Source organism: Salmo salar, chromosome ssa03, assembly GCF_905237065.1.
Source record: "Salmo salar chromosome ssa03, Ssal_v3.1, whole genome shotgun sequence".
NCBI classification, from domain to species: domain Eukaryota; kingdom Metazoa; phylum Chordata; class Actinopteri; order Salmoniformes; family Salmonidae; genus Salmo; species Salmo salar.
In genome coordinates, this window is record NC_059444.1 from 93,386,905 (window position 1) to 93,413,793 (window position 26,889).

Below are 26,889 nucleotides of genomic sequence, written 5' to 3' on the forward strand. Positions count from 1 at the left end.
AAAGTGCAGGCTAGATAAAAACCTGTGTGTGTGTGTGTGTGTGTGTGTGTGTGTGTGTGTGTGTGTGTGTGTGTGTGTGTGTGTGTGTGTGTGTGTGTGTGTGTGCGTGTGTGCGTGTGTACGTGTGTGTGCGTGTGTGCGTGTGCGTGCGGGTGTGTGCGTGTGTGTGTGTGTACGTGCGCACATGTTTGTTTTCCTGCTGTCTTTACGATTACGTTTCCTAACCTTTTTCTCCCCAGCTGTCAGACACATGTATCTACAGTCCCAGTCAACAGTTTAGACACATCTACTCATTCCAGGGTTTTATCTTTATTTTTACTATTTTCTACATTGTAGAATAATAGTGAAGATATCAAAACTATGAAATAACACATGGAATAATGTAGTAAAAGCTAAAAGAAAGAAAAGAAAAGAGAATCAATTGATTTTTGTATGCTTTGTTTAAATGATTGAATATGATTGAACAATCAATAAAACAAAGCATACAAAATGTTATTGATTCCTATCTGTCCTCCTCCGTCTCCGTTTGGGTGTTTTCATTTGATGTCCTGCTCCACTACCACTGACCCTGACCTTAAACATGAAGACAGTGTGGAATGGTATCTCCTACAACTGACCTTAAACATGAAGACAGTGTGGAATGGTCTCTCCTACCACAGACCTTAAACATGAAGACAGTGTGGAATGGTATCTCCTACCACTGACCCTGACCTTAAACATGAAGACAGTGTGGAATGGTATCTCCTATCACTGACCCTGCCCTTAAACATGAAGACAGTGTGGAATGGTATCTCCTTTCACAGACCTTAAACATGAAGACAGTGTGGAATGGTATCTCCTACCACAGACCTTAAACATGAAGACCGTGTGGAATGGTATCTCCTACCACTGATCTTAAACATGAAGACAGTGTGGAATGGTATCTCCTACCACAGACCTTAAACATGAAGACAGTGTGGAATGGTATCTCCTTTCACAGACCTTAAACATGAAGACCGTGTTGAAAGGTTTATGAAGTAAAGTAAGTTGTCATCCTACAAAGAGCCTGGAGTGATGTTGGATCACTTAGAGTAGAATGTTGGCATTCAAGGGTCTGTTCTCTGTACCCACAATACAAGATGGCGCCGACAGACATGGTTGTCCTGTTCACAGCTCCTAGTCAACTTTAGTTTTTAATATTTTACATTTTTTTGTGTTATTTCTTACATTTTCTGCTCAGAATGTTTCTTGCATTATTCTGATATTTCTTAAAGGAAAAAAATGCAGAAATCATTCCTGTATGATGCATTTTGCATCATATGACGCAGCATCATATGGCGCAAAATGCAGCATCATATGATGCAAAATGCAGCATCATATGGCGCAAAACGCAGCATCATATGGCGCAAAACGCAGCATCATATGGCGCAAAACGCAGCATCATATGACGCAAAACGCAGCATCATATGGCGCAAAACGCAGCATCATATGACGCAAAACGCAGCATCATATGGCGCAAAACGCAGCATCATATGGCGCAAAACGCAGCATCATATGGCGCAAAACGCAGCATCATATGGCGCAAAACGCAGCATCATATGGCGCAAAACGTATCGTACGGGGATGATTTATGTATTTTGAAAGTTAAAGTACATATATTGAAAACTTGATTGGTGACAAGCAAAACATTTTGGGACTATGTCAACAATGGACTAATGAAACAGATACCAAAAGATAGTGTCTGGGTGGACTTTCCCGAAATTTCCAGAAATCCTGGTTGGAAGATTCCCGGTATCTGTCAGGAATTGGCAGGAAATCCAGGAATCTTCCAACCAGAATTTTTGGGAAAAAAACCTTGGGATTTGGGGAAAGTTACCAGAATTTTGCAACGATACATCAGACAGACTCCATACTAGCTAATGTAAGTCATGTCGGCATTCCTTCTCTGTATATTTTGGGGTGTTTTGGTTTTGATGTCCCGACCCCACTTCACTACCCCCTACCACTCCAATGTGACCCTGGAGTTATTAGTAGCCTACTCCTGGAAGGGCTGGGCTGGCTTTATATAAGAGTGAGATTCATCATGGCAGTTGTCATATCAGACAGACTCTCCAAGTCAACATATCACCTATAGTATGTCAGCATTCAAGGGTCAGTCTTTCTTCCATATCCATTTGGGTGCTTTAGTTTGATGAAGTCCTGACCCAGTTCTACCTCCTGCTGCCCCGCCATGACCGTAGTGTTAACGAAAGGTCAGAACATGGGTTTATATAAGAGTGAGATTCGTCACGGCGGCCGTCACATCAGGGCTGAATCCCAAAGGGCACCCCATCCACTATACCAAGGGTTCTTAAACCGTCACATCAGGGCTGAATCCCAAAGGGCACCCCATCCACTATACCAGGGGTTCTTAAACCATCACATCAGGGCTGAATCCCAAAGGGCACCCCATCCACTATACCAAGGGTTCTTAAACCATCACATCAGGGCTGAATCCCAAAGGGCACCCCATCCACTATACCAAGGGTTATTAAACCATCACATCAGGGCTGAATCCCAAAGGGCACCCCATCCACTATACCAAGGGTTCTTAAACTGTCACATCAGGGCTGAATCCCAAAGGGCACCCCATCCACTATACCAGGGGTTCTTAAACCATCACATCAGGGCTGAATCCCAAAGGGCACCCCATCCACTATACCAAGGGTTCTTAAACTGTCACATCAGGGCTGAATCCCAAAGGGCACCCCATCCACTATACCAAGGGTTCTTAAACTGTTTCAGCCTGGGACCCAAATGTGAAATTCTGTGTATTCCTGGAACCCAAACTTTGGAAAATATGCAACTATACATAAATATCGGTACATATGTCTAAAACAAATGTAATATAGACAAAAACAAATAACAATGAAATGAAATATTAATATAAATATATATTCATGTTTATTTTCCCCCATTAAAAACACACTTCTCTGTCTAGGTTGGAACTGTTGCTGTTAAAATACAATAAATCATTTTCATTCTGAATTGGAATAAACTGATTGATAACATCACACAGATGAATAACAGAACACACACAAGGTTTATGATAGTGCAACCCTAAGTAACAGTACAGATGACACATGATCAGGCCTACTGTCATCTTACCGTAGAAATTATTGTTGAAAGTTAAGAATAAAAATTATTATTGTATTTTAATGGCAACAGTTCCAACCTAGACTAGTTTTCAACAATCATTTCTACAGTAAGATCATTTTTCATATTCATCTGTACTGTTACTAGGGTTGCATTAGTAGCTAGCTAGCTTTGGCTAACGTTCGCTATTAGCTATGTACAAGGCCAGGGTATTGTTTGAAAGAGAAACTCACATCTAACTACTATGAGAGTTAGTTAGTACTCCCTTATTTCTGCTGATCATCCCCTGTAATAAAATGACAACAATGCCTTGCTAGCTGACTTACTTTCCACTGTCGAAGCACTGTTTCCTGAAGCATTCTGCCCTGTTCTGAAAGAACTCCCTGGGTTTATCGTCATACTGTGGATGTTTGGTCAGGACTTGTCGTTTTATTCATTTGTTCGTCATGAGAGACTCATTACTAACCACTTCCCTGCACAAAACACATTGTGGGCGCTCCTCGTTATAAGTTTGTATAAAAGAGAGAGAAACCCATCGCTGTATATGTGTTTCATGTCATGACAATTGAGCTCAGTCAGAACTTGTGGCTAGCATGAGCCCATTTCATGACAGCGGTGAGTGATGGCGAGTGGGAATGACAAGTCAGTGGCTGACAGCGCATCATCTACTGCTGAACAGCGCTGCATCGTGTGTGTCCTGGAGTGATCTTCAAGAAAACTGCAGAAAAAGAAATTCGCTAAACCGCGAAGCACACAGGCATCTCCCTCTCAGACTCCCGCAGCTGCCAAACTGAGCAGAGACCGCTGCTAAGCAGAGAGAGCACTGAACAGAGAGCGCAGATGCACTTGGCCAAATCAATTCCAGTAATTCATGAAATAATTATACATTTACTCTGACACGTCGTGACCCATACTTTAAGAAAGGCTGCAATATATAGTGCTTTTATTAACCAGAGCCCTGGGTCCTAATCAAAAGTAGTTCACTAGGGAACAGTGTGTCATTTGGAACACCACCTGTGTGAGCCCCGAGTGGCACAGCGGTCTAAGGCACTGGATCTCAGTGCTAGAGGAGTCACTACAGACACTGGTTCGATTCCAGGATGTATCACAACCGGCAGTGATTTGGGAGTCCCATAGGGCGGCACACAATTGGCCCAGCGTCGTCCGGGTTTGGCCGGAATAGGCCGTCATTGTAAATAAGAATTTGTTCTTAACTAACCTACCTTGTTAAATAAAGGTTAAATAAAATACACAGACAGACACCCTGAGTTGAGTCGACATACTTTCCTAACATCAATCCTCTTCCTAAGTGGCTGTAGTTCCTGTACCTTACAGGAATTCCTGTGTTTGAGTATTCACAGAGACAGGGGTGGTGAGGTCAGTTCCTGTTTTACGTAGCCCATGACAACACAGCGCCACTCCCTCACCTCTTTATCCCGGTCTGTTTGGTTTAGGACCCTCGTTTGAGTCCACGTCAGCGGACATAGTTGTATCTGTTCACGTAGCTCTCAACATGCTAGCCTGACGGTCCTAGATCTGTTTGGACTGTCGTACCAACTCCTATTTAAACATGTTAGCCATGACAAGGAGCATATGAGTTGACTATACTGCAGCACAACATGTCTGTAACCAGGCTAAGGTCTGGATTCAATCCCATTCGCGGTAAATCGGTGTTATAGCGTATTTGACATTTAAAGTTCATTTCCTACTGAGCCGACATATGCAGCGTTTACCGTTTACCATGAATTCAGTCTCCGCAATCCTGGAAGCATTGCCTTTAAAAGGTGCATAGCCAACAAAGCGCGATCAGATTGTTTGGGATTTATTTTATTTAACCTTTATTTAACAAGGCAAGTCACTTAAGAACAAATTCTTATTCACAATGACGGCCTACCCCGGCCAAACCGTAACCCGGACGATGCTGGGTCAATTGTGTGCCGCCCTATAATCTTACAGTATGTACACTCAGAAAAAAGGGTTCCATAAGGGTTCTTCGGCTGTGCCCATAGGATAACCCTTTTTGGTTACAGGTTGAACCCTTTTTGGTTCCAGGTAGAACTCTTTTGAGTTCCATGTACAACCCTCTGTGGAAAGGGTTCTACATGGAACTCAAAGGGGTTCTACCTGGAACCAAAAATGGTTCTCCAAAAGAGTTCTGCTATGGGGACGGAAGAAGAAAGTCCATTTTTTTATAAGAATGTAGTGCTACGGAGCTCTTTGCAAACCCACCACTGTTCTGTTCTGCATGTTGATAAGTCGTCACTTGTTTCTGACTTCCTGTTCTTTACAGATTAACTTCCTGATCTTCATCCACATAATAAAGATCCTGGTGTCCAAACTGAGGGCTCACCAGATGAGATACTCCGACTACAAGTTCCGGTGAGCTCTTTCTTTCTTTCTTTCTTTCTTTCTTTCTTTCTTTCTTTCTTTCTTTCTTTCTTTCTTTCTTTCTTTCTTTCTTTCTTTCTTTCTTTCTTTCTTTCACAAAGAAAACCCTTTCCTCTGTTTATAATATCATCAACCTAATCTCAGCTCTCTCTCTCTCTCTCCCTCTCTCTCCCCCTCTCTCTTCCTTTCTCTCTCCCCCTCTCCCTGCATCTCTCTAACCTTCTCTCTCTCCGTCCTTCCCTCTCTCTCCCCCTCTCTCTTCCTCTCTCTCTCTCCCCCTCTCCCTGCATCTCTCTAACCTTCTCTCTCTCCCTCCTTCCCCCTCTCCCCATCTCTCTCTCCCCTCTCCCCTCTCTCTCGCTCCCCTCTCCCCTCTTTCTCTCTTTTCCACCCTCCCCCCTCTCCCTGCCATCTCCCTCTCTCTCCCTCCCCTCTCCCCTCTCTCTCACTCTCCCTTCCTCTCCCTCCCCTCTCCCTCTCTCTCTCTTTCCCACCCTCCCCCCTCTCCTCCCCTCTCCCTCTCTCTCTCTCTCCCTCCCCTCTCCTTCTCCTCTCCCCTCTCTCTCTCTTTCCCACCCTCCCCCTCTTCCTTCCCTCTCCCCTCTCTCTCTCCCTCCCCTCTCCCTCTCTCGCGCTCTCCCTTCCTCCCCTCTCCCCTCTCTCTCTCTTTCCCACCCTCCCCCTCTCCCTCTCCCTCCCCTCTCCCTCTCTCTCTCTCTCTCTCCCTCCCCTCTCCTTCTCCTCTCCCCTCTCTCTCTCTTTCCCACCCTTCCCTGTCTCCCTCCCCTCTCCCTCTCTCTCCCTCCCAGGTTGGCTAAGTCTACCCTAACCCTGATCCCTCTACTAGGGATCCACTTGGTGGTGTTTGTCTTCGTGACGGATGAGTCCACCGAGGCCACCATCGCCCTGCGTCTCACCAAACTCTTCATCGACCTCTTCTTCACCTCCTTCCAGGTCAGACACACACACACACAGACACACACACACACACACAGACGCACTTAAAGGGTACCTAAATATAGAGACCTCATAACACATTCATTAACCATACATACTGCAGTCACAAGCAGTACGTGACCTACTCTCATGGACGGAGTTTGATGTGTTGACCGTAAGATAAATCTAGATAAAACATTTGTCCAGTAACTATTCAAACTGAGTTATAAAAGAGGGCATATCCACAAGCTGGTTCATAACCACATGGACAGAATAACTTTGACTCAAACAACAATCTAATATCAACAGCTACTGCCTTCTGTGTGGATGTGAATTACCCTCAGTAGCCTGAATGCCTTCTGTGTGGATGTGAATTACCCTCAGTAGCCTGAATGCCTTCTATGAACTACTGTCTCGAGTCATTTAGTCTCTCTCTCTCTGTGTGTGTGTGTGTGTGTGTGTGTGTGTGTGTGTGTGTGTGTGTGTGTGTGTGTGTGTGTGTGTGTGTGTGTGTGTGTGTGTGTGTGTGTGTGTGTGTGTGTGTGTGTGGCACCATATCATTATGAGTCTTGGAGCACTATATGCATTCTCTTAGTGATTCAGTCCTACTCTGAGTGATTCAGTGCTTCTACTATGAGTGATTCGGGGTTCTACTCAGTGATTCGGTCCTTCCACACTGAGTGATTCAGTCCTTCTACTCTGAGTGATTCGGTTCTTCTACTCTGAGTGATTCAGTCCTACTCTGAGTGATTCGGTCCTTCTACCCTGAGTACTTCAGTCCTTCTACGCTGAGTGATTCGGTCATTCTACTCTGAATGATTCGGTTCTTCTACTCTGAGTGATTCGGTCCTTCTACTCTGAGTGATTCGGTCCTTCTACTCTGAGTGATTCGGTCCTTCTACTCTGAGTGATTCAGTCCTTCTACTCTGAGTGATTCAGTCCTTCTACCCTGAGTGATTCAGTCCTTCCACACTGAGTGATTCAGTCCTTCTACGCTGAGTGATTCGGGTCCTTCTACTCTGAGTGATTCGGTCCTTCTACTCTGAGTGATTCGGTCCTTCTACTCTGAGTGATTCGGTCCTTCTACTCTGAGTGATTCGGTCCTTCTACTCTGAGTGATTCGGTCCTTCTACTCTGAGTGATTCGGTCTACTCTCTTCATTTAGAAGGCGTTGCATTATGAATTCCTCATCTCCCAACCCAATGTGGTAGTAGCTAGCTACCCTTGGTATTTTGATGACGTCAGGCCTGGCTCTATATCCTAGTTGGCACCCTATTCCCTATATAGTGCACTACTTTAGATCAGAGCCCTATACCCAATAAAGTGCACTACTCCCACTACTAACCTCTCCCCATATGGTCTCTGGTCAAACTAGTGCACTAATGAATAGGGTGCTGTTTGGGATGCAGCCCAAGAGTGATCATGACAGTGACAGAGTTTACATTTAGTCTTTGAGCACCACATGCCCTTCTTTTTCAGTGAATTACTCAGTCTTCTCTCAGTCTTCTCTCTGTCTTCTCTCACAGTCTTCCCTCAGTCTTCTCTCTCGGTCTTCTCTCTCGGTCTTCTCTCGGTCTTCTCTCAGTCTTCTCTCAGTCTTCTCTGTCTTCTCTCTGTCTTCTCTCTCTGTCTTCTCTCCATCCAAAGGGTGTTCCATGTTATTATGGGAGCGGGGAGAGAGAGAGAGAGACAGAGGGGGATTTGAGGGGGAGAGAGAGAGAGAGAGAGAGAGAGAGAGAGGGGGGGATTGGAGGTGGAGAGAGGGGGGGAGAGAGAGACACAGAGATAGAAACAAGATACTCAAAGAGAGTAAGACCCAGAAAGAGAGATGGAGAGAGAGAGAGCTGGAGAGAAAGCAACAAAGATAGTGTAACAGAGAGAGAGAGAACATTTGAGTCAGTCAGTCTCATGCATCAATCTGTGCATTCCAACATCCCTAACAACAGCTCTACCAAGACAGCTTTATGCTGCAGACAAGACCCCTTCAGCCACACAAAGACAGCTCTATGCTACAGACAAGACCCCTTTAGCCACCCAGACAGCTCTATGCTACAGACAAGACCCCTTTAGCCACCAAGACAGCTCTATGCTACAGACAAGACCCCCTTTAACCACCCAGACAGCTCTATGCTACAGACAAGACCCCTTTACCAACCAGACAGCTCTATGCTACAGACAAGACACCCTTTAGCCACCAAGACAGCTCTATGCTACAGACAAGACCCCTTTACCAACCAGACAGCTCTATGCTACAGACAAGACCCCTTTACTAACCAGACAGCTCTATGCTACAGACAAGACCCCTTTACCAACCAGACAGCTCTATGCTACAGACAAGACCCCTTTACCAACCAGACAGCTCTATGCTACAGACAAGACCCCTTGACCAACCAGACAGCTCTATGATACAGACAAGACCCCTTTACCAACCAGACAGCTCTATGCTACAGACAAGACCCCTTTAGCCACCCAGACAGCTCTATGCTACAGACAAGACCCCTTTACCAACCAGACAGCTCTATGCTACAGACAAGACCCCTTTACCAACCAGACAGCTCTATGCTACAGACAAGACCCCTTTACCAACCAGACAGCTCTATGCTACAGACAAGACCCCTTTACCAACCAGACAGCTTTATGCTACAGACAAGACCCCTTTACCAACCAGACAGCTCTATGCTACAGACAAGACCCCTTTAGCCACCCAGACAGCTCTATGCTACAGACAAGACCCCTTTACCAACCAGACAGCTCTATGCTACAGACAAGACCCCTTTAGCCACCCAGACAGCTCTATGCTACAGACAAGACCCCTTTACCAACCAGACAGCTCTATGCTACAGACAAGACCCGTTTACCAACCAGACAGCTCTATGCTACAGACAAGACCCCTTTAGCCACCCAGACAGCTCTATGCTACAGACAAGACCCCTTTACCAACCAGACAGCTCTATGCTACAGACAAGACCCCTTTACCAACCAGACAGCTCTATGCTACAGACAAGACCCCTTTACCAACCAGACAGCTCTATGCTACAGACAAGACCCCTTTACCAACCAGACAGCTCTATGCAACAGACAAGACCTCTTTACCAACCAGACAGCTCTATGATACAGACAAGACCCCTTTACCAACCAGACAGCTCTATGCTACAGACAAGACCCCTTTACCAACCAGACAGCTCTATGCTACAGACAAGACCCCTTTACCAACCAGACAGCTCTATGCTACAGACAAGACCCCTTTACCAACCAGACAGCTCTATGCTACAGACAAGACCCCTTTACCAACCAGACAGCTCTATGCTACAGACAAGACCCCTTTACCAACCAGACAGCTCTATGCTACAGACAAGACCCCTTTACCAACCAGACAGCTCTATGATACAGACAAGACCCCTTTACCAACCAGACAGCTCTATGCTACAGACAAGACCCCTTTAGCCACCCAGACAGCTCTATGCTACAGACAAGACCCCTTTACCAACCAGACAGCTCTATGCTACAGACAAGACCCCTTTACCAACCAGACAGCTCTATGCTACAGACAAGACCCCTTTACCAACCAGACAGCTCTATTCTACAGACAAGACCCCTTTACCAACCAGACAGCTTTATGCTACAGACAAGACCCCTTTACCAACCAGACAGCTCTATGCTACAGACAAGACCCCTTTAGCCACCCAGACAGCTCTATGCTACAGACAAGACCCCTTTACCAACCAGACAGCTCTATGCTACAGACAAGACCCCTTTAGCCACCCAGACAGCTCTATGCTACAGACAAGACCCCTTTACCAACCAGACAGCTCTATGCTACAGACAAGACCCCTTTACCAACCAGACAGCTCTATGCTACAGACAAGACCCCTTTACCAACCAGACAGCTCTATGCTACAGACAAGACCCCTTTACCAACCAGACAGCTCTATGATACAGACAAGACCCCTTTACCAACCAGACAGCTCTATGCTACAGACAAGACCCCTTTAGCCACCCAGACAGCTCTATGCTACAGACAAGACCCCTTTACCAACCAGACAGCTCTATGCTACAGACAAGACCCCTTTACCAACCAGACAGCTCTATGCTACAGACAAGACCCCTTTACCAACCAGACAGCTCTATGCTACAGACAAGACCCCTTTACCAACCAGACAGCTTTATGCTACAGACAAGACCCCTTTACCAACCAGACAGCTCTATGCTACAGACAAGACCCCTTTAGCCACCCAGACAGCTCTATGCTACAGACAAGACCCCTTTACCAACCAGACAGCTCTATGCTACAGACAAGACCCCTTTACCAACCAGACAGCTCTATGCTACAGACAAGACCCCTTTACCAACCAGACAGCTCTATGCTACAGACAAGACCCCTTTACCAACCAGACAGCTCTATGCTACAGACAAGACCCCTTTACCAACCAGACAGCTCTATGCTACAGACAAGACCCCTTTACCAACCAGACAGCTCTATGATACAGACAAGACCCCTTTACCAACCAGACAGCTCTATGCTACAGACAAGACCCCTTTAGCCACCCAGACAGCTCTATGCTACAGACAAGACCCCTTTACCAACCAGACAGCTCTATGCTACAGACAAGACCCCTTTACCAACCAGACAGCTCTATGCTACAGACAAGACCCCTTTACCAACCAGACAGCTCTATGCTACAGACAAGACCCCTTTACCAACCAGACAGCTCTATGCTACAGACAAGACCCCTTTACCAACCAGACAGCTCTATGCTACAGACAAGACCCCTTTACCAACCAGACAGCTCTATGCTACAGACAAGACCCCTTTACCAACCAGACAGCTCTATGCTACAGACAAGACCCCTTTACCAACCAGACAGCTCTATGCTACAGACAAGACCCCTTTACCAACCAGACAGCTCTATGCTACAGACAAGACCCCTTTACCAACCAGACAGCTCTATGCTACAGACAAGACCCCTTTACCAACCAGACAGCTCTATGCTACAGACAAGACCCCTTTACCAACCAGACAGCTTTATGCTACAGACAAGACCCCTTTACCAACCAGACAGCTCTATGCTACAGACAAGACCCCTTTAGCCACCCAGACAGCTCTATGCTACAGACAAGACCCCTTTACCAACCAGACAGCTCTATGCTACAGACAAGACCCCTTTACCAACCAGACAGCTCTATGCTACAGACAAGACCCCTTTACCAACCAGACAGCTCTATGCTACAGACAAGACCCCTTTACCAACCAGACAGCTCTATGCTACAGACAAGACCCCTTTACCAACCAGACAGCTCTATGCTACAGACAAGACCCCTTTACCAACCAGACAGCTCTATGATACAGACAAGACCCCTTTACCAACCAGACAGCTCTATGCTACAGACAAGACCCCTTTAGCCACCCAGACAGCTCTATGCTACAGACAAGACCCCTTTACCAACCAGACAGCTCTATGCTACAGACAAGACCCCTTTACCAACCAGACAGCTCTATGCTACAGACAAGACCCCTTTACCAACCAGACAGCTCTATGCTACAGACAAGACCCCTTTACCAACCAGACAGCTTTATGCTACAGACAAGACCCCTTTACCAACCAGACAGCTCTATGCTACAGACAAGACCCCTTTAGCCACCCAGACAGCTCTATGCTACAGACAAGACCCCTTTACCAACCAGACAGCTCTATGCTACAGACAAGACCCCTTTAGCCACCCAGACAGCTCTATGCTACAGACAAGACCCCTTTACCAACCAGACAGCTCTATGCTACAGACAAGACCCCATTACCAACCAGACAGCTCTATGCTACAGACAAGACCCCTTTACCAACCAGACAGCTCTATGCTACAGACAAGACCCCTTTACCAACCAGACAGCTCTATGCTACAGACAAGACCCCTTTACCAACCAGACAGCTCTATGCTACAGACAAGACCCCTTTACCAACCAGACAGCTCTATGCTACAGACAAGACCCCTTTACCAACCAGACAGCTCTATGCTACAGACAAGACCCCTTTACCAACCAGACAGCTCTATGCTACAGACAAGACCCCTTTACCAACCAGACAGCTCTATGCTACAGACAAGACCCCTTTACCAACCAGACAGCTCTATGCTACAGACAAGACCCCTTTACCAACCAGACAGCTCTATGCTACAGACAAGACCCCTTTACCAACCAGACAGCTCTATGCTACAGACAAGACCCCTTTACCAACCAGACAGCTCTATGCTACAGACAAGACCCCTTTACCAACCAGACAGCTCTATGCTACAGACAAGACCCCTTTACCAACCAGACAGCTCTATGCTACAGACAAGACCCCTTTACCAACCAGACAGCTCTATGCTACAGACAAGACCCCTTTACCAACCAGACAGCTCTATGCTACAGACAAGACCCCTTTACCAACCAGACAGCTCTATGCTACAGACAAGACCCCTTTACCAACCAGACAGCTCTATGCTACAGACAAGACCCCTTTACCAACCAGACAGCTCTATGCTACAGACAAGACCCCTTTACCAACCAGACAGCTCTATGCTACAGACAAGACCCCTTTACCAACCAGACAGCTCTATGCTACAGACAAGACCCCTTTACCAACCAGACAGCTCTATGCTACAGACAAGACCCCTTTACCAACCAGACAGCTCTATGCTACAGACAAGACCCCTTTACCAACCAGACAGCTCTATGCTACAGACAAGACCCCTTTACCAACCAGACAGCTCTATGCTACAGACAAGACCCCTTTACCAACCAGACAGCTCTATGCTACAGACAAGACCCCTTTACCAACCAGACAGCTCTATGCTACAGACAAGACCCCTTTACCAACCAGACAGCTCTATGCTACAGACAAGACCCCTTTACCAACCAGACAGCTCTATGCTACAGACAAGACCCCTTTACCAACCAGACAGCTCTATGCTACAGACAAGACCCCTTTACCAACCAGACAGCTCTATGCTACAGACAAGACCCCTTTACCAACCAGACAGCTCTATGCTACAGACAAGACCCCTTTAGCCAACCAGACAGCTCTATGCTACAGACAAGACCCCTTTACCAACCAGACAGCTCTATGCTACAGACAAGACCCCATTACCAACCAGACAGCTCTATGCTACAGACAAGACCCCTTTACCAACCAGACAGCTCTATGCTACAGACAAGACCCCTTTACCAACCAGACAGCTCTATGCTACAGACAAGACCCCTTTACCAACCAGACAGCTCTATGCTACAGACAAGACCCCTTTACCAACCAGACAGCTCTATGCTACAGACAAGACCCCTTTAGCCAACCAGACAGCTCTATGCTACAGACAAGACCCCTTTACCAACCAGACAGCTCTATGCTACAGACAAGACCCCTTTACCAACCAGACAGCTCTATGCTACAGACAAGACCCCTTTACCAACCAGACAGCTCTATGCTACAGACAAGACCCCTTTACCAACCAGACAGCTCTATGCTACAGACAAGACCCCTTTACCAACCAGACAGCTCTATGCTACAGACAAGACCCCTTTAGCCAACCAGACAGCTCTATGCTACAGACAAGACCCCTTTACCAACCAGACAGCTCTATGCTACAGACAAGACCCCTTTACCAACCAGACAGCTCTATGCTACAGACAAGACCCCTTTACCAACCAGACAGCTCTATGCTACAGACAAGACCCCTTTACCAACCAGACAGCTCTATGCTACAGACAAGACCCCTTTACCAACCAGACAGCTCTATGCTACAGACAAGACCCCTTTAGCCAACCAGACAGCTCTATGCTACAGACAAGACCCCTTTACCAACCAGACAGCTCTATGCTACAGACAAGACCCCTTTACCAACCAGACAGCTCTATGCTACAGACAAGACCCCTTTACCAACCAGACAGCTCTATGCTACAGACAAGACCCCTTTACCAACCAGACAGCTCTATGCTACAGACAAGACCCCTTTACCAACCAGACAGCTCTATGCTACAGACAAGACCCCTTTACCAACCAGACAGCTCTATGCTACAGACAAGACCCCTTTACCAACCAGACAGCTCTATGCTACAGACAAGACCCCTTTACCAACCAGACAGCTCTATGCTACAGACAAGACCCCTTTACCAACCAGACAGCTCTATGCTACAGACAAGACCCCTTTACCAACCAGACAGCTCTATGCTACAGACAAGACCCCTTTAGCCACCCAGACAGCTCTATGCTACAGACAAGACCCCTTTACCAACCAGACAGCTCTATGCTACAGACAAGACCCCTTTACCAACCAGACAGCTCTATGCTACAGACAAGACCCCTTTACCAACCAGACAGCTCTATGCTACAGACAAGACCCCTTTACCAACCAGACAGCTCTATGCTACAGACAAGACCCCTTTACCAACCAGACAGCTCTATGATACAGACAAGACCCCTTTACCAACCAGACAGCTCTATGCTACAGACAAGACCCCTTTAGCCACCCAGACAGCTCTATGCTACAGACAAGACCCCTTTACCAACCAGACAGCTCTATGCTACAGACAAGACCCCTTTACCAACCAGACAGCTCTATGCTACAGACAAGACCCCTTTACCAACCAGACAGCTCTATGCTACAGACAAGACCCCTTTACCAACCAGACAGCTCTATGATACAGACAAGACCCCTTTACCAACCAGACAGCTCTATGCTACAGACAAGACCCCTTTACCAACCAGACAGCTCTATGCTACAGACAAGAACCAAACTGCCTGTCATCATGTACAGTCGTGGCCAAAAGTTTGGAGAATGACACTGTCACAGCGGGTGGCTTGTGGATTCAGGAGAGGTGGAGTCAGGCGCAGGAGACAGAATGATTCCGTGAATACATTTTAATAAAATATCCACTCGGAAAATATGCAAAAGTATGGAGTGCAAGGTGTGCAAAAAGAAACGCACCACCCTTAAAAGAACGTAACCAGGGGCGCAGCCCAAAACGAACAACTTAACTCCAAAAGGGAAAACACAGAACCTCATAACAAAAACACACACTGACAACGAACAATCCCGCACAAACAACAAACCTAACTAGCTAGCCTAAATATCCTTCCCCACTAACAACTAACATAAAACAGGTGCCCAACTAACCTAGGCATAACTAACAGAACGTGAAACATAAATCGATGGCAGCTAGTAGGCCGGCGACGACGACCGCCGAGCGCCGCCCGGGCGAGGAGGGGCGCCACCTTCCGTAGGTGTCGTGACACACGAATATTAATTTTCACAAAGTCTGCTGCCTAGGTTGTGTGATGGCAATTTGCATATAGTCCAGAATGTTATGAAGAGTGATCAGATGAATTGCAATTAATTGCAAAGTCCCTCTTTGCCATGCAAATTAACTGAATCCCCAAAAAACATTTCCACTGCATTTCAGCCCTGCCACAAAAGGACCAGCTGACATCATGTCAGTGATTCGTTAACACAGGTGTGAGTGTTGACGAGGACAAGGCTGGAGATCATGCTGATTGACTTCAAATAACAGACTGGAAGCTTCAAAAGGAGGGTGGTGCTTGTAATCATTGTTCTTCCTCTGTCAAACATGGTTACCTGCAAGGAAACACGTGCCGTCATCATTGCTTTGCACAAAAAGGGCTTCACAGGCAAGGATATTGCTGCCAGTAAGATTTCAGGTAACCTCAAGGAGAGCGGTTCAATTGTTGTGAAGAAGGCTTCAGGGTGCCTAAGAAAGTCCAGCAAGCACCAGGACCGTCTCCTTAAGTTGATTCAGCTGCGGGATCGGGGCACCACCAGTACAGAGCTTGCTCAGGAATGGCAGCAGGCAGGTGGAGTGCATCTGCACGCACAGTGAGGCAAAGACTTTTGGTGTCAAGAAGGGCAGCAAAGAAGATGGTTCTCTCTAGGAAAAACATCAGGGACAGACTGATATTCTGCAAAAGGTACAGGGGTTGGACTGCTGAGGACTGGGGTAAAGTCATTTTCTCTGATGAATCCCCTTTCCGATTGTTTGGGGCATCCGGAAAAAAGCTTGTCGGGAGAAGACATGGTGAGCGCTACCATCAGTCCTGTGTCATGCCAACAGTAAAGCATCCTGAGACCATTCATGTGTGCGGTTGCTTCTCAGCCAAGGGGGTGGGCTCACTCACAATTTTGCCTAAGAACACAGCCATGAATAAAGAATGGTACCAACACATCCTCCGAGAGCAACTTCTCCCAACCATCCAGGAACAGTTTGTTGACGAGCAATGCCTTTTTCCACCATGATGGAGCACCTTGCCATAAGGCAAAAGTGATAACTAAGTGGCTCGGGGAACAAAACAATATTTTGGGTCCATGGCCAGGAAACTCCCCAGACCTTAATCCCATTGAGAACTTGTGGTCAATCCTCAAGAGGCGGGTGGACAAACAAAAACCCACAAATTATGACAAACTCCAAGCATTGATTATGCAAGAATGGGCTGCCATCAGTCAGGATGTGGCCCAGAAGTTAATTAACAGCGTGCCAGGGCGGATTGCAGAGGTCTTGAAAAAGAAGGGTCAACACTGCAGATATTGACTCTTTGCATCAACTTCATGTAATTGTCAATAAAAGCCTTTGACACTTATGCCTTTGACACTCCGCCGGATGCTGGAGTGAGTGGTCGTGCTGCACCTCGCTCCGCGGGTAATATTACATTTCATTACATTGGAACGATTTGATTAGTGTATTGTTAGCTAGCTACATAGTTGTATCTGCTGTCTTTGTATCAAGGATAAAGGTGTAGCTCTGAGGAACTAACAAGGTTAGCTAGCCAGCTGTATTCGTTCGTTCGCGCCATTTTCGAAACGGCGTCAACACCATAACACTACAGCCACTGCTAGCTAGCCAACTTTACCAATTAGCAGAACTGTAGAAACTATATACATTACAATGGAATGATTTGACTAGTGTAATGTTAGCTAGCTACATAGTTGTCTTTGTATCAAGATAAAAGCGTAGCACAGAGTAACTATCGACGTTAGCTAGCCAGCTACATTTTCTAACAGTCTACAACACGCCCACTGCTAGCTAGCTAACCCTACCAGCTAGCTGTATCATTTTTAGTCAATAAGATTTTTGCAACGTAAGCTTAACTTTCTGAACATTCGAGATGTGTAGGCCACTTGTGTAGCTAGCAAGACTGACTTTGTGTTAGCTAGCCAACGTTTAATTACTTCTGCGTTATGAACTAGACACGGACACGAATGATCCATTGGTAGTTTGTTGTTACCAAGTATTGGTGCTAACCATGTGTTTATAGGATGCTAGCATGCTAGTTAGCTAGTTAGCTACGGCGTCATAGGACACGGTGCACTAGGTGGGTTTTCACGGAAGAATACTGTACCAAGTTATCTAGCGGAATAAACTAAGTTTGAGCCTATTCCTGGAAACATTGAACCACTGTAGTTTACATCAATTTAATTTCTAGTGGTAGCTAGAAAAGTTATATTTTAGCGTTTTAGTGTTTCAGTGAATTGTTAGTGAGGGAGGCCCTGCTCTCTCGCTTCCCCAGTTGTTTAGTTAATTTTTCATGCCAATCTCCTCTCTTGCATTAGCGTAGCCTCTCCTGTAGCCTATCAACTATGTGTCGGTCTATCCCTGTTCTCTCCTCTCTGCACAGGCCATACAAACGCTTCACATCGCGTGGCCGCTGCCACTCTAACCTGGTGGTCCCAGAGCGCATGACCCACGTGGAGTTCCAGGTCTCCGGCAGCCTCTGGAACTGCCGGTCTGCGGCCAACAAGGTAGAGTTCGTCTCGGCCTATGCTACCCTCCAGTCCCTCGACTTCTTGGCGCTGATGGAAACATGGATTACCACAGAAAACACTGCTACTCCTACTGTTCTCTCCTCGTCTGACCACGTGTTCTCGCACACCCCGAGAGCATCTGGTCAGCGGGGTGGTGGCACTGGAATCCTCATCTCTCCCAAGTGGACATTCTCTCTTTCTCCCCTGAGCCATCTGTCTATCTCCTCATTTGAATTCCATGCTATCACAATCACTAGCCCATTCAAGCTTAACATCCTTACCATTTATCGCCCTCCAGGTTCCCTTGGAGAGTTCATCAATGAGCTTGACGCCTTGATAAGTTCCTTTCCTGAGGATGGCTCACCCCTCACAGTTCTGGGTGACTTTAACCTCCCTACGTCTAACTTTGACTCATTTCTCTCTGCCTTCTTCTTTCCTCTCCTCTCCTCTTTTGACCTCACCCTGTCACCGTCCCCCCCCTACTCACAAGGCAGGCAATACGCTTGACCTCATCTTCACTAGATGCTGTTCTTCTACTAATCTCACTGCAACTCCCCTCCAAGTCTCCGATCACTACCTTGTATCCTTTTCCCTCTTGCTCTCCTCCAACACTACTCACTCTGCCCCTACTCAGATGCTATTACGCCGTCGCAACCTTCGCTCTCTCTCTCCTGCTACTCTCTCCTCTTCCATCCTATCATCTCTTCCCTCTGCTCAATCCTTTTCCAACCAATCTCCTGATTCTGCCTCCTCAACCCTCCTCTCCTCCCTTTCTGCATCCTTTGACTCTCTATGTCCCCTATCCTCCCGACCGGCTCGGTCCTCCCCTCCTGCTCCGTGGCTTGACGACTCATTGCGAGCTCACAGAACAGGGCTCCGGGCAGCCGGGCGGAAATGGAGGAAAACTAGCCTCCCTACGGACCTGGCATCTTTTCACTCCCTCCTCTCTACATTTTCCTCCTCTGTTTCTGCTGCTAAAGCCAATTTCTACCACTCTAACTTCCAAGCATCTGCCTCTAACCCTAGGAAGCTCTTTGCCACCTTCTCCTCCCTCCTGAATCCTCCTCCCCCTCCCCCCTCCTCCGTCTCTGCGGATGACTTCGTCAACCATTTTGAAAAAAAGGTCGACGACATCCGATCCTCGTTTGTTAAGTCAAACGACACCGCTGGTCCTGCTCACATTGCCCTTCCCTATGCTTTGACCTCTTTCTCCCCTCTCTCTCCAGATGAAATCTTGCGTCTTGTGACGGCCGGCCGCCCAACAACCTGCCCGCTTGACCCTATCCCCTCCTCTCTTCTCCAGACCATTTCCGGAGACCTTCTCCCTTACCTCACCTCGCTCATCAACTCATCCTTGACCGCTGGCTACGTCCCTTCCGTCTTCAAGAGAGCGAGAGTTGCACCCCTTCTCAAAAAACCTACACTCGATCCCTCCGATGTCAACAACTACAGACCAGTATCCCTTCTTTCTTTTCTCTCCAAAACTCTTGAACGTGCCGTCCTTGGCCAGCTCTAATGCTATCTCTCTCAGAATGACCTTCTCGATCCAAATCAGTCAGGTTTCAAGGCTGGTCATTCAACTGAGACTGCTCTTCTCTGTGTCACGGAGGCTCTCCGCACTGCTAAAGCTAACTCTCTCTCCTCTGCTCTCATCCTTCTAGACCTATCTGCTGCCTTTGATACTGTGAACCATCAGATCCTCCTCTCCACCCTCTCTGAGTTGGGTATCTCCGGCGCGGCTCACTCTTGGATTGAGTCCTACCTGACAGGTCGCTCCTACCAGGTGGCGTGGCGAGAATCCGTCTCCGCACCACGTGCTCTAACCACTGGTGTCCCCCAGGGCTCAGTTCTAGGCCCTCTCCTATTCTCGCTATACACCAAGTCACTTGGCTCTGTCATATCCTCACATGGTCTCTCCTATCATTGCTATGCAGACGACACACAATTAATCTTCTCCTTTCCCCCTTCTGATAACCAGGTGGTGAATCGCATCTCTTCATGTCTGTCAGACATATCAGTGTGGAAGATGGATCACCACCTCAAGCTGAACCTCGGCAAGACGGAGCTGGTCTTCCTCCCGGGGAAGGACTGCCCTTTCCATGATCTCGCCATCACGGTGGACAACTCCATTGTGTCCTCCTCCCAGAGTGCTAAGAGCCTCGGCGTGACCCTGGACAACACCCTGTTGTTCTCCGCTAACATCAAGGCGGTGACCCGATCCTGTAGGTTCATGCTATACAACATTCGCAGAGTACGACCCTGCCTTACACAGGAAGCGGCGCAGGTCCTAATCCAGGCACTTGTCATCTCCTGTCTGGATTACTGCAACTCCCTGTTGGCGGGGCTCCCTGCCTGTGCCATCAAACCCCTACAACTCATCCAGAACGCCGCAGCCCGTCTGGTGTTCAACCTTCCCAAGTTCTCTCACGTCACCCCGCTCCTCCGCACACTCCACTGGCTTCCAGTTGAAGCTCGCATCTGCTACAAGACCATGGTGCTTGCCTACGGAGCTGTGAGGGGAACGGCACCTCCGTACCTTCAGGCTCTGATCAGGCCCTACACCCAAACAAGGGCACTGCGTTCATCCACCTCTGGCCTGCTGGCCCCCCTACCTCTGCGGAAGCACAGTTCCTGCTCAGCCCAGTCAAAACTGTTCGCTGCTCTGGCACCCCAATTGTGGAACAAGCTCCCTCACGACGCCAGGACAGCGGAGTCAATCACCACCTTCCGTAGACACCTGAAACCCCACCTCTTTAAGGAATACCTGGGATAGGATATAGTAATCCTTCTAACCCCCCCCCCCAAAAAAAAAGATATAGATGTACTATTGTAAAGTGGTTGTTCCACTGGATATCATAAGGTGCATGCACCAATTTGTAAGTCGCTCTGAATAAGAGCGTCTGCTAAATGACGTAAATGTAAATGTAAATGTAATTATACTTCAGTATTCCATAGTAACATCTGACAAAAATATCTAAAGACACTGAAGCAGCAAACTTTGTGGAAATTAATATTTGTGTCATTCTCAAAACTTTTGGCCACGACTGTACAGCCCGAGACACAGAACACAGCTTTCCCTCCTCTGTTACATTGTGAAGGTAAATGTATTTGTGTAACATGTACATACAGAGAGTATCCTGTCTGAAAGTAAGAAGGATTCTGTATTCTCTGGAGCCGTACTCAAGTCTCAGTCAGAGATCACAGAGTAGAAGCCTGTGTCCAGTATTGAGTTGTGACAGTGACACTAACACCCCTCTACATCTGAGAGAAACAGAGAGAGAGAGAGACTCTGTGAAAGAGACTGAGGGAGAGAGAGAGAGACACACAAACATTGAGAAACACAGAGAGAAAATGAACAGTGACTCTAACAGTCCTGTACATCTGAGAAAAACATAGAGAAAGATAGAGAGAGCGAGAGAGAGAGACCGTAGGGATGGTGCCAGGTTTCCTCCAGACGTGACGCTTGGCATTCAGACCAAAGAGTTTAATCTTGGTTTCATCAGACCAGAGAATCCTTTAGGTGCCTTTGGACAAACTTGAAGCTGGCTGTCATGTGCCTTTCACTGAGGAGTGGCTTCAGTCTGGCCACTCTAACATAAAGGCCTGATTGGTGGTGATTGGTGGTGCTGCAAAGATGGTTTTCCTTCTAGAAGGTTCTCCCATCACCATAGAGGAACTCTGGAGCTCTGTCAAAGTGACCATCGGGTTCTTGGTCACCTCCCTGACCAAGGCCTTCTTCCCCGATTGCTCAGTTTGGCCGGGCGGCCAGCTCTAGAAAGAGTCTTAGTGGTTCCAAACTTCTTCCATTTAAGAATGATGGAGGCCACTGTGTTTCTGGGGACATTTTCTTGGTACCCTTCCCCAAATTTGTGCCTCGACACAATCCTGTCTTGGAGCTCCATGGACAACTCCTTTGACCTCATGGCCTGGTTTTTACTCTGACATGCACTGTCAGCTGTGGGACCTTATATACACAGGTGTGTGCCTTTCCAAATCATGTCCAATCAATTTAATTTACCACAGGTGGACTCCAATCAAGTTGTAGAAACATCTCAAGGATGATCAATGGAAACAAGATGCAACTGAGCTCAATTTCTAGTCTCATAGTAAAGGGTCTGAATACTTATGTAAATGTCATATTTCAGTTTCTTATTTTTCTTATTTGTAAACATTTCTAAAAACTGTTTTCGCTTTGTCATTATGGGGTATTGTGTGTAGATTGATGAGGAATTGTTTTATTCATTTAATCCATTTTAGAATAAGGCTGTAACAAAATGTGGAAAAAGTCAAGGGGTCTGAATACTTTCCGAATACACTGAATGTGTCACATATGATAATGGTCGTGTGTGTTGACTCAGAACTTGGTGTTTCTACAGGGTCTGCTGGTAGCTATCTTATACTGCTTTGTCAACAAAGAGGTAAGACCTCTTCTCCTCCTGTTCTTCTCTTTCTCCCTCTTTCATACATCTTTCATGGAGGATGTATCCTCTCTGTTTCTCTTCTCTTGTCCTTGCTCTTATCCACTAAACTTGGTCTCACATGTACCTGAACAACTCTCAATTTAACGTGAACATCACACATACAATCTCTCTCTCTCTGTCTCTCTCTCTCTCTGTGTCTTTCTCTCTCTTTCTCTCCGTCTCTCGCTCTCTCTCTCTGTGTCTCTCTCTCGCCCTTTCTCTTTCTCTCTCTCTCTCTTGCCCGCTCTCTCTCTCTCCTCTCTCTCTCTTCTTCTTTATCTCTCTCTTTTCACCCTGTCTCTGTCTGTCTGTATTTCTCTCTCTCTCTCTCCCTTCCTCACCCTCTCCCCCTCTCTCCCTCTCCCCCTCTCCTCCCCAAGGTCCAGTCAGAGATCCTGAAGAAGTGGAAGCGTTGGAAGCTGGGTCGTAACATTGAGGAGGAGTACCGCCACACCTATAGCCAGACGCCCCACCTCAACACTAAGAGCAGCAGCCTGCTGGGTCACGGGCACGCTCTCAGGGGTCACGATCCCTCGCACCCCTCCTCCCTGCTCCTCCACCCCTACCTCCCTGACATCACCACCTCCTCACCTGCTCCCCCTGGCCAGGGCCCAGGCTGCTCCCCAGAGGAGAAGCACCTCCTGGTGGTGAGCTGTCAGAATGGCATGGGGCGGAGCAGGAGGAACACGGGGTCGTCCATGCAGTTTCCCTCCCTACCACGTGAGGGCACCATCAGCTGTAGTCACACACTGATAGAGGATAATATGGATGATATCTGCTTGACGGACAGGGTGTCAGAGTGTTACGAGGCTCCTAGAGGAAATGCAGAGAGCCACCTGTGAGACTGGAGAGGATGGGGAAGATTAATAACGTAACACCATGGTAACTACAGCAGAAACTGGAGAGGACGGGGAAGATTAATGACGTAACACCCTGGTAACTACATCAGAGACTGGAGAGGATGGGGAAGATTAATAACGTAACACCCTGGTAACGACAGCAGAAACTGGAGAGGATGGGGAAGATTAATGACGTAACACCCTGATAACTACAGCAGAGACTGGAGAGGACGGGGAAGATTAATGACGTAACACCCTGGTAACAATGGAGCTGGGCAGTGTGTTTCAGAAGAGGTGTGTTTCTCAATGGCCGTCACCCTGGACCAATGTTAATGAGCGAGATGGCCTTGACAGACCCAGGACCAGTGTGTGTCTCAATGTTTGTATCGTCACCCTGAAACAGTGTTAGTGGGAGAGAGACACCTACTCGATCCTCTCCAATCTACAGCCAAATGAGAGAAACATAGGACAAGCTAGACCTCCCATGTTGGACCCCTCTGACCCAGACCAGTCCTCCATGTTGGAACCCTCTGACCCAGACCAGACCTCCCATGTTAGACCCCTCTGACCCAGACCAGTCCTCCATGTTGGAACCCTCTGACCCAGACCAGACCTCCATGTTGGAACCCTCTGACCCAGACCAGACCTCCCATGTTAGACCCCTCTGACCCAGACCAGACCTCCCATGTTGGAACCCTCTGACCCAGACCTCCCATGTTAGACCCCTCTGACCCAGACCAGTCCTCCATGTTGGAACCCTCTGACCCAGACCAGTCCTCCATGTTGGAACCCTCTGACCCAGACCAGACCTCCATGTTGGAACCCTCTGACCCAGACCAGACCTCCCATGTTGGAACCCTCTGACCCAGACCTCCCATGTTAGACCCCTCTGACCCAGACCAGTCCTCCATGTTGGAACCCTCTGACCCAGACCAGTCCTCCATGTTGGAACCCTCTGACCCAGACCAGACCTCCATGTTGGAACCCTCTGACCCAGACCAGACCTCCATGTTGGAACCCTCTGACCCAGACCAGACCTCCCATGTTGGAACCCTCTGACCCAGACCAGTCCTCCATGTTGGAACCCTCTGACCCAGACCAGACCTCCCATGTTGGAACCCTCTGACCCAGACCAGACCTCCCATGTTGGAACCCTCTGACCCAGACCAGACCTCCCATGTTGGAACCCTCTGACCCAGACCAGACCTCCCATGTTGAACCCCTCTGTCGTCCTATGACAGTGGATGTCCTGCGAGCCACATGGATTGATATGTGTTTTCTCTTCAACAGACAGTCAGACAGACAGCATGGACTCACTGCTGCAGGACTCACTGCTGCTACAGGACTCACTGCTGCAGGACTCACTGCTGCTGTAGGACTCACTGCTGCTGCAGGACTCAGTGCTGCATGTTCACAAAGCAAAAACAGAGAATAATAAAAACATCTTCCAAAGCTAAATGTGTAAAATAATACCCAGAATCCTCAAGTTGCTAAATACAGGGTCTTAGCTTTAGCCTCTGGTATATGTTGTTGTTGTTGTTGTTGTTGTTATTGTTATTGTTGTTGTTGTGTTAAATTGTGATGTGTTTTCTGGTACTGGAGACAGTACAGGAAGAATGAACTGGACATTCAAACAACACCAACAAAAAACAGGCCACATGACTAACAGGACTACCAGAAAAACAGAGGAAATCATGATAGAACATGACTACCATGACTACCATGACTACCATGACTACCATGACTACCAGGACTACCATGACTACCATGACTACCATGACTACCATGACTACCATGACTACCATGACTACCAGGACTACCATGACTACCATGACTACCATGACTACCATGACTACCATGACTACCAGGACTACCATGACTACCATGACTACCATGACTACCAGGACTACCATGACTACCAGGACTACCAGGACTACCATGACTACCATGACTACCATGACTACCAGGACTACCATGACTACCATGACTACCATGACTACCATGACTACCATGACTACCAGGACTACCATGACTACCATGACTACCAGGACTACCATGACTACCATGACTACCATGACTACCAGGACTACCATGACTACCAGGACTACCATGACTACCAGGACTACCAGGACTACCAGGACTACCATGACTACCAGGACTACCAGGACTACCATGACTACCATGACTACCATGACTACCAGGACTACCATGACTACCATGACTACCAGGACTACCATGACTACCATGACTACCATGACTACCATGACTACCAGGACTACCATGACTACCAGGACTACCAGGACTACCATGACTACCAGGACTACCAGGACTACCATGACTACCATGACTACCATGACTACCAGGACTACCATGACTACCATGACTACCATGACTACCATGACTACCATGACTACCAGGACTACCAGGACTACCAGGACTACCAGGACTACCATGACTACCATGACTACCAGGACTACCATGACTACCAGGACTACCATGACTACCAGGACTACCAGGACTACCATGACTACCATGACTACCAGGACTACCAGGACTACCAGAACTACCAGGACTACCAGGACTACCAGGACTACCATGACTACCAGGACTACCATGACTACCAGGACTACCATGACTACCAGGACTACCATGACTACCATGACTACCAGAACTACCAGAACTACCATGACTACCAGGACTACCAGGACTACCAGAACTACCAGGACTACCATGACTACCAGGACTACCATGACTACCAGGACTACCATGACTACCAGGACTACCAGGACTACCATGACTACCATGACTACCAGAACTACCAGAACTACCAGGACTACCATGACTACCAGGACTACCAGGACTACCATGACTACCATGACTACCATGACTACCAGGACTACCAGGACTACCATGACTACCAGGACTACCAGGACTACCAGAACTACCAGGACTACCAGGACTACCAGGACTACCAGGACTACCATGACTACCATGACTACCAGGACTACCAGGACTACCAGGACTACCATGACTACCATGACTACCAGAACTACCAGAACTACCATGACTACCAGGACTACCAGGACTACCAGAACTACCAGGACTACCATGACTACCAGGACTACCATGACTACCAGGACTACCAGGACTACCAGGACTACCAGGACTACCAGGACTACCAGATGAAGTCATGATAGAACAAACAACATCAACACATGAATACATATTCATACCCTTCATAGTTCTTTGTAAAGCTTTTGATGAGATACCCCTTGACCTTGCTGTCCATTCTGGTTGGATGACGAGAGAGAGAGCGACAGAGCGACAGAGAGGAGAGAGAGGGGAGAGAGAGAGAGCACGAGAGCGAGCAAGAG

General features: G+C 47.6%; 1 protein-coding gene across 4 annotated transcripts in view; it reads left to right on the plus strand.

Annotated features, from left to right (window-relative positions):
- Positions 1–24,923, plus strand: part of LOC106602019 (glucagon receptor) — a 273,403-nt gene extending 248,480 nt beyond the window's left edge. For all 4 annotated transcript variants that reach the window (XM_045715820.1, XM_045715819.1, XM_045715818.1 and 1 more), the window contains 4 exons: positions 5,405–5,493; positions 6,312–6,456; positions 22,593–22,634; positions 23,057–24,923. In XM_045715820.1, the coding sequence (XP_045571776.1) occupies positions 5,405–5,493; positions 6,312–6,456; positions 22,593–22,634; positions 23,057–23,518 (738 nt within the window). In that variant the 3' untranslated portion in view covers positions 23,519–24,923. The remainder of the gene's footprint in view (positions 1–5,404; positions 5,494–6,311; positions 6,457–22,592; positions 22,635–23,056) is intronic.
- Positions 24,924–26,889: the final 1,966 nt, after the last annotated feature.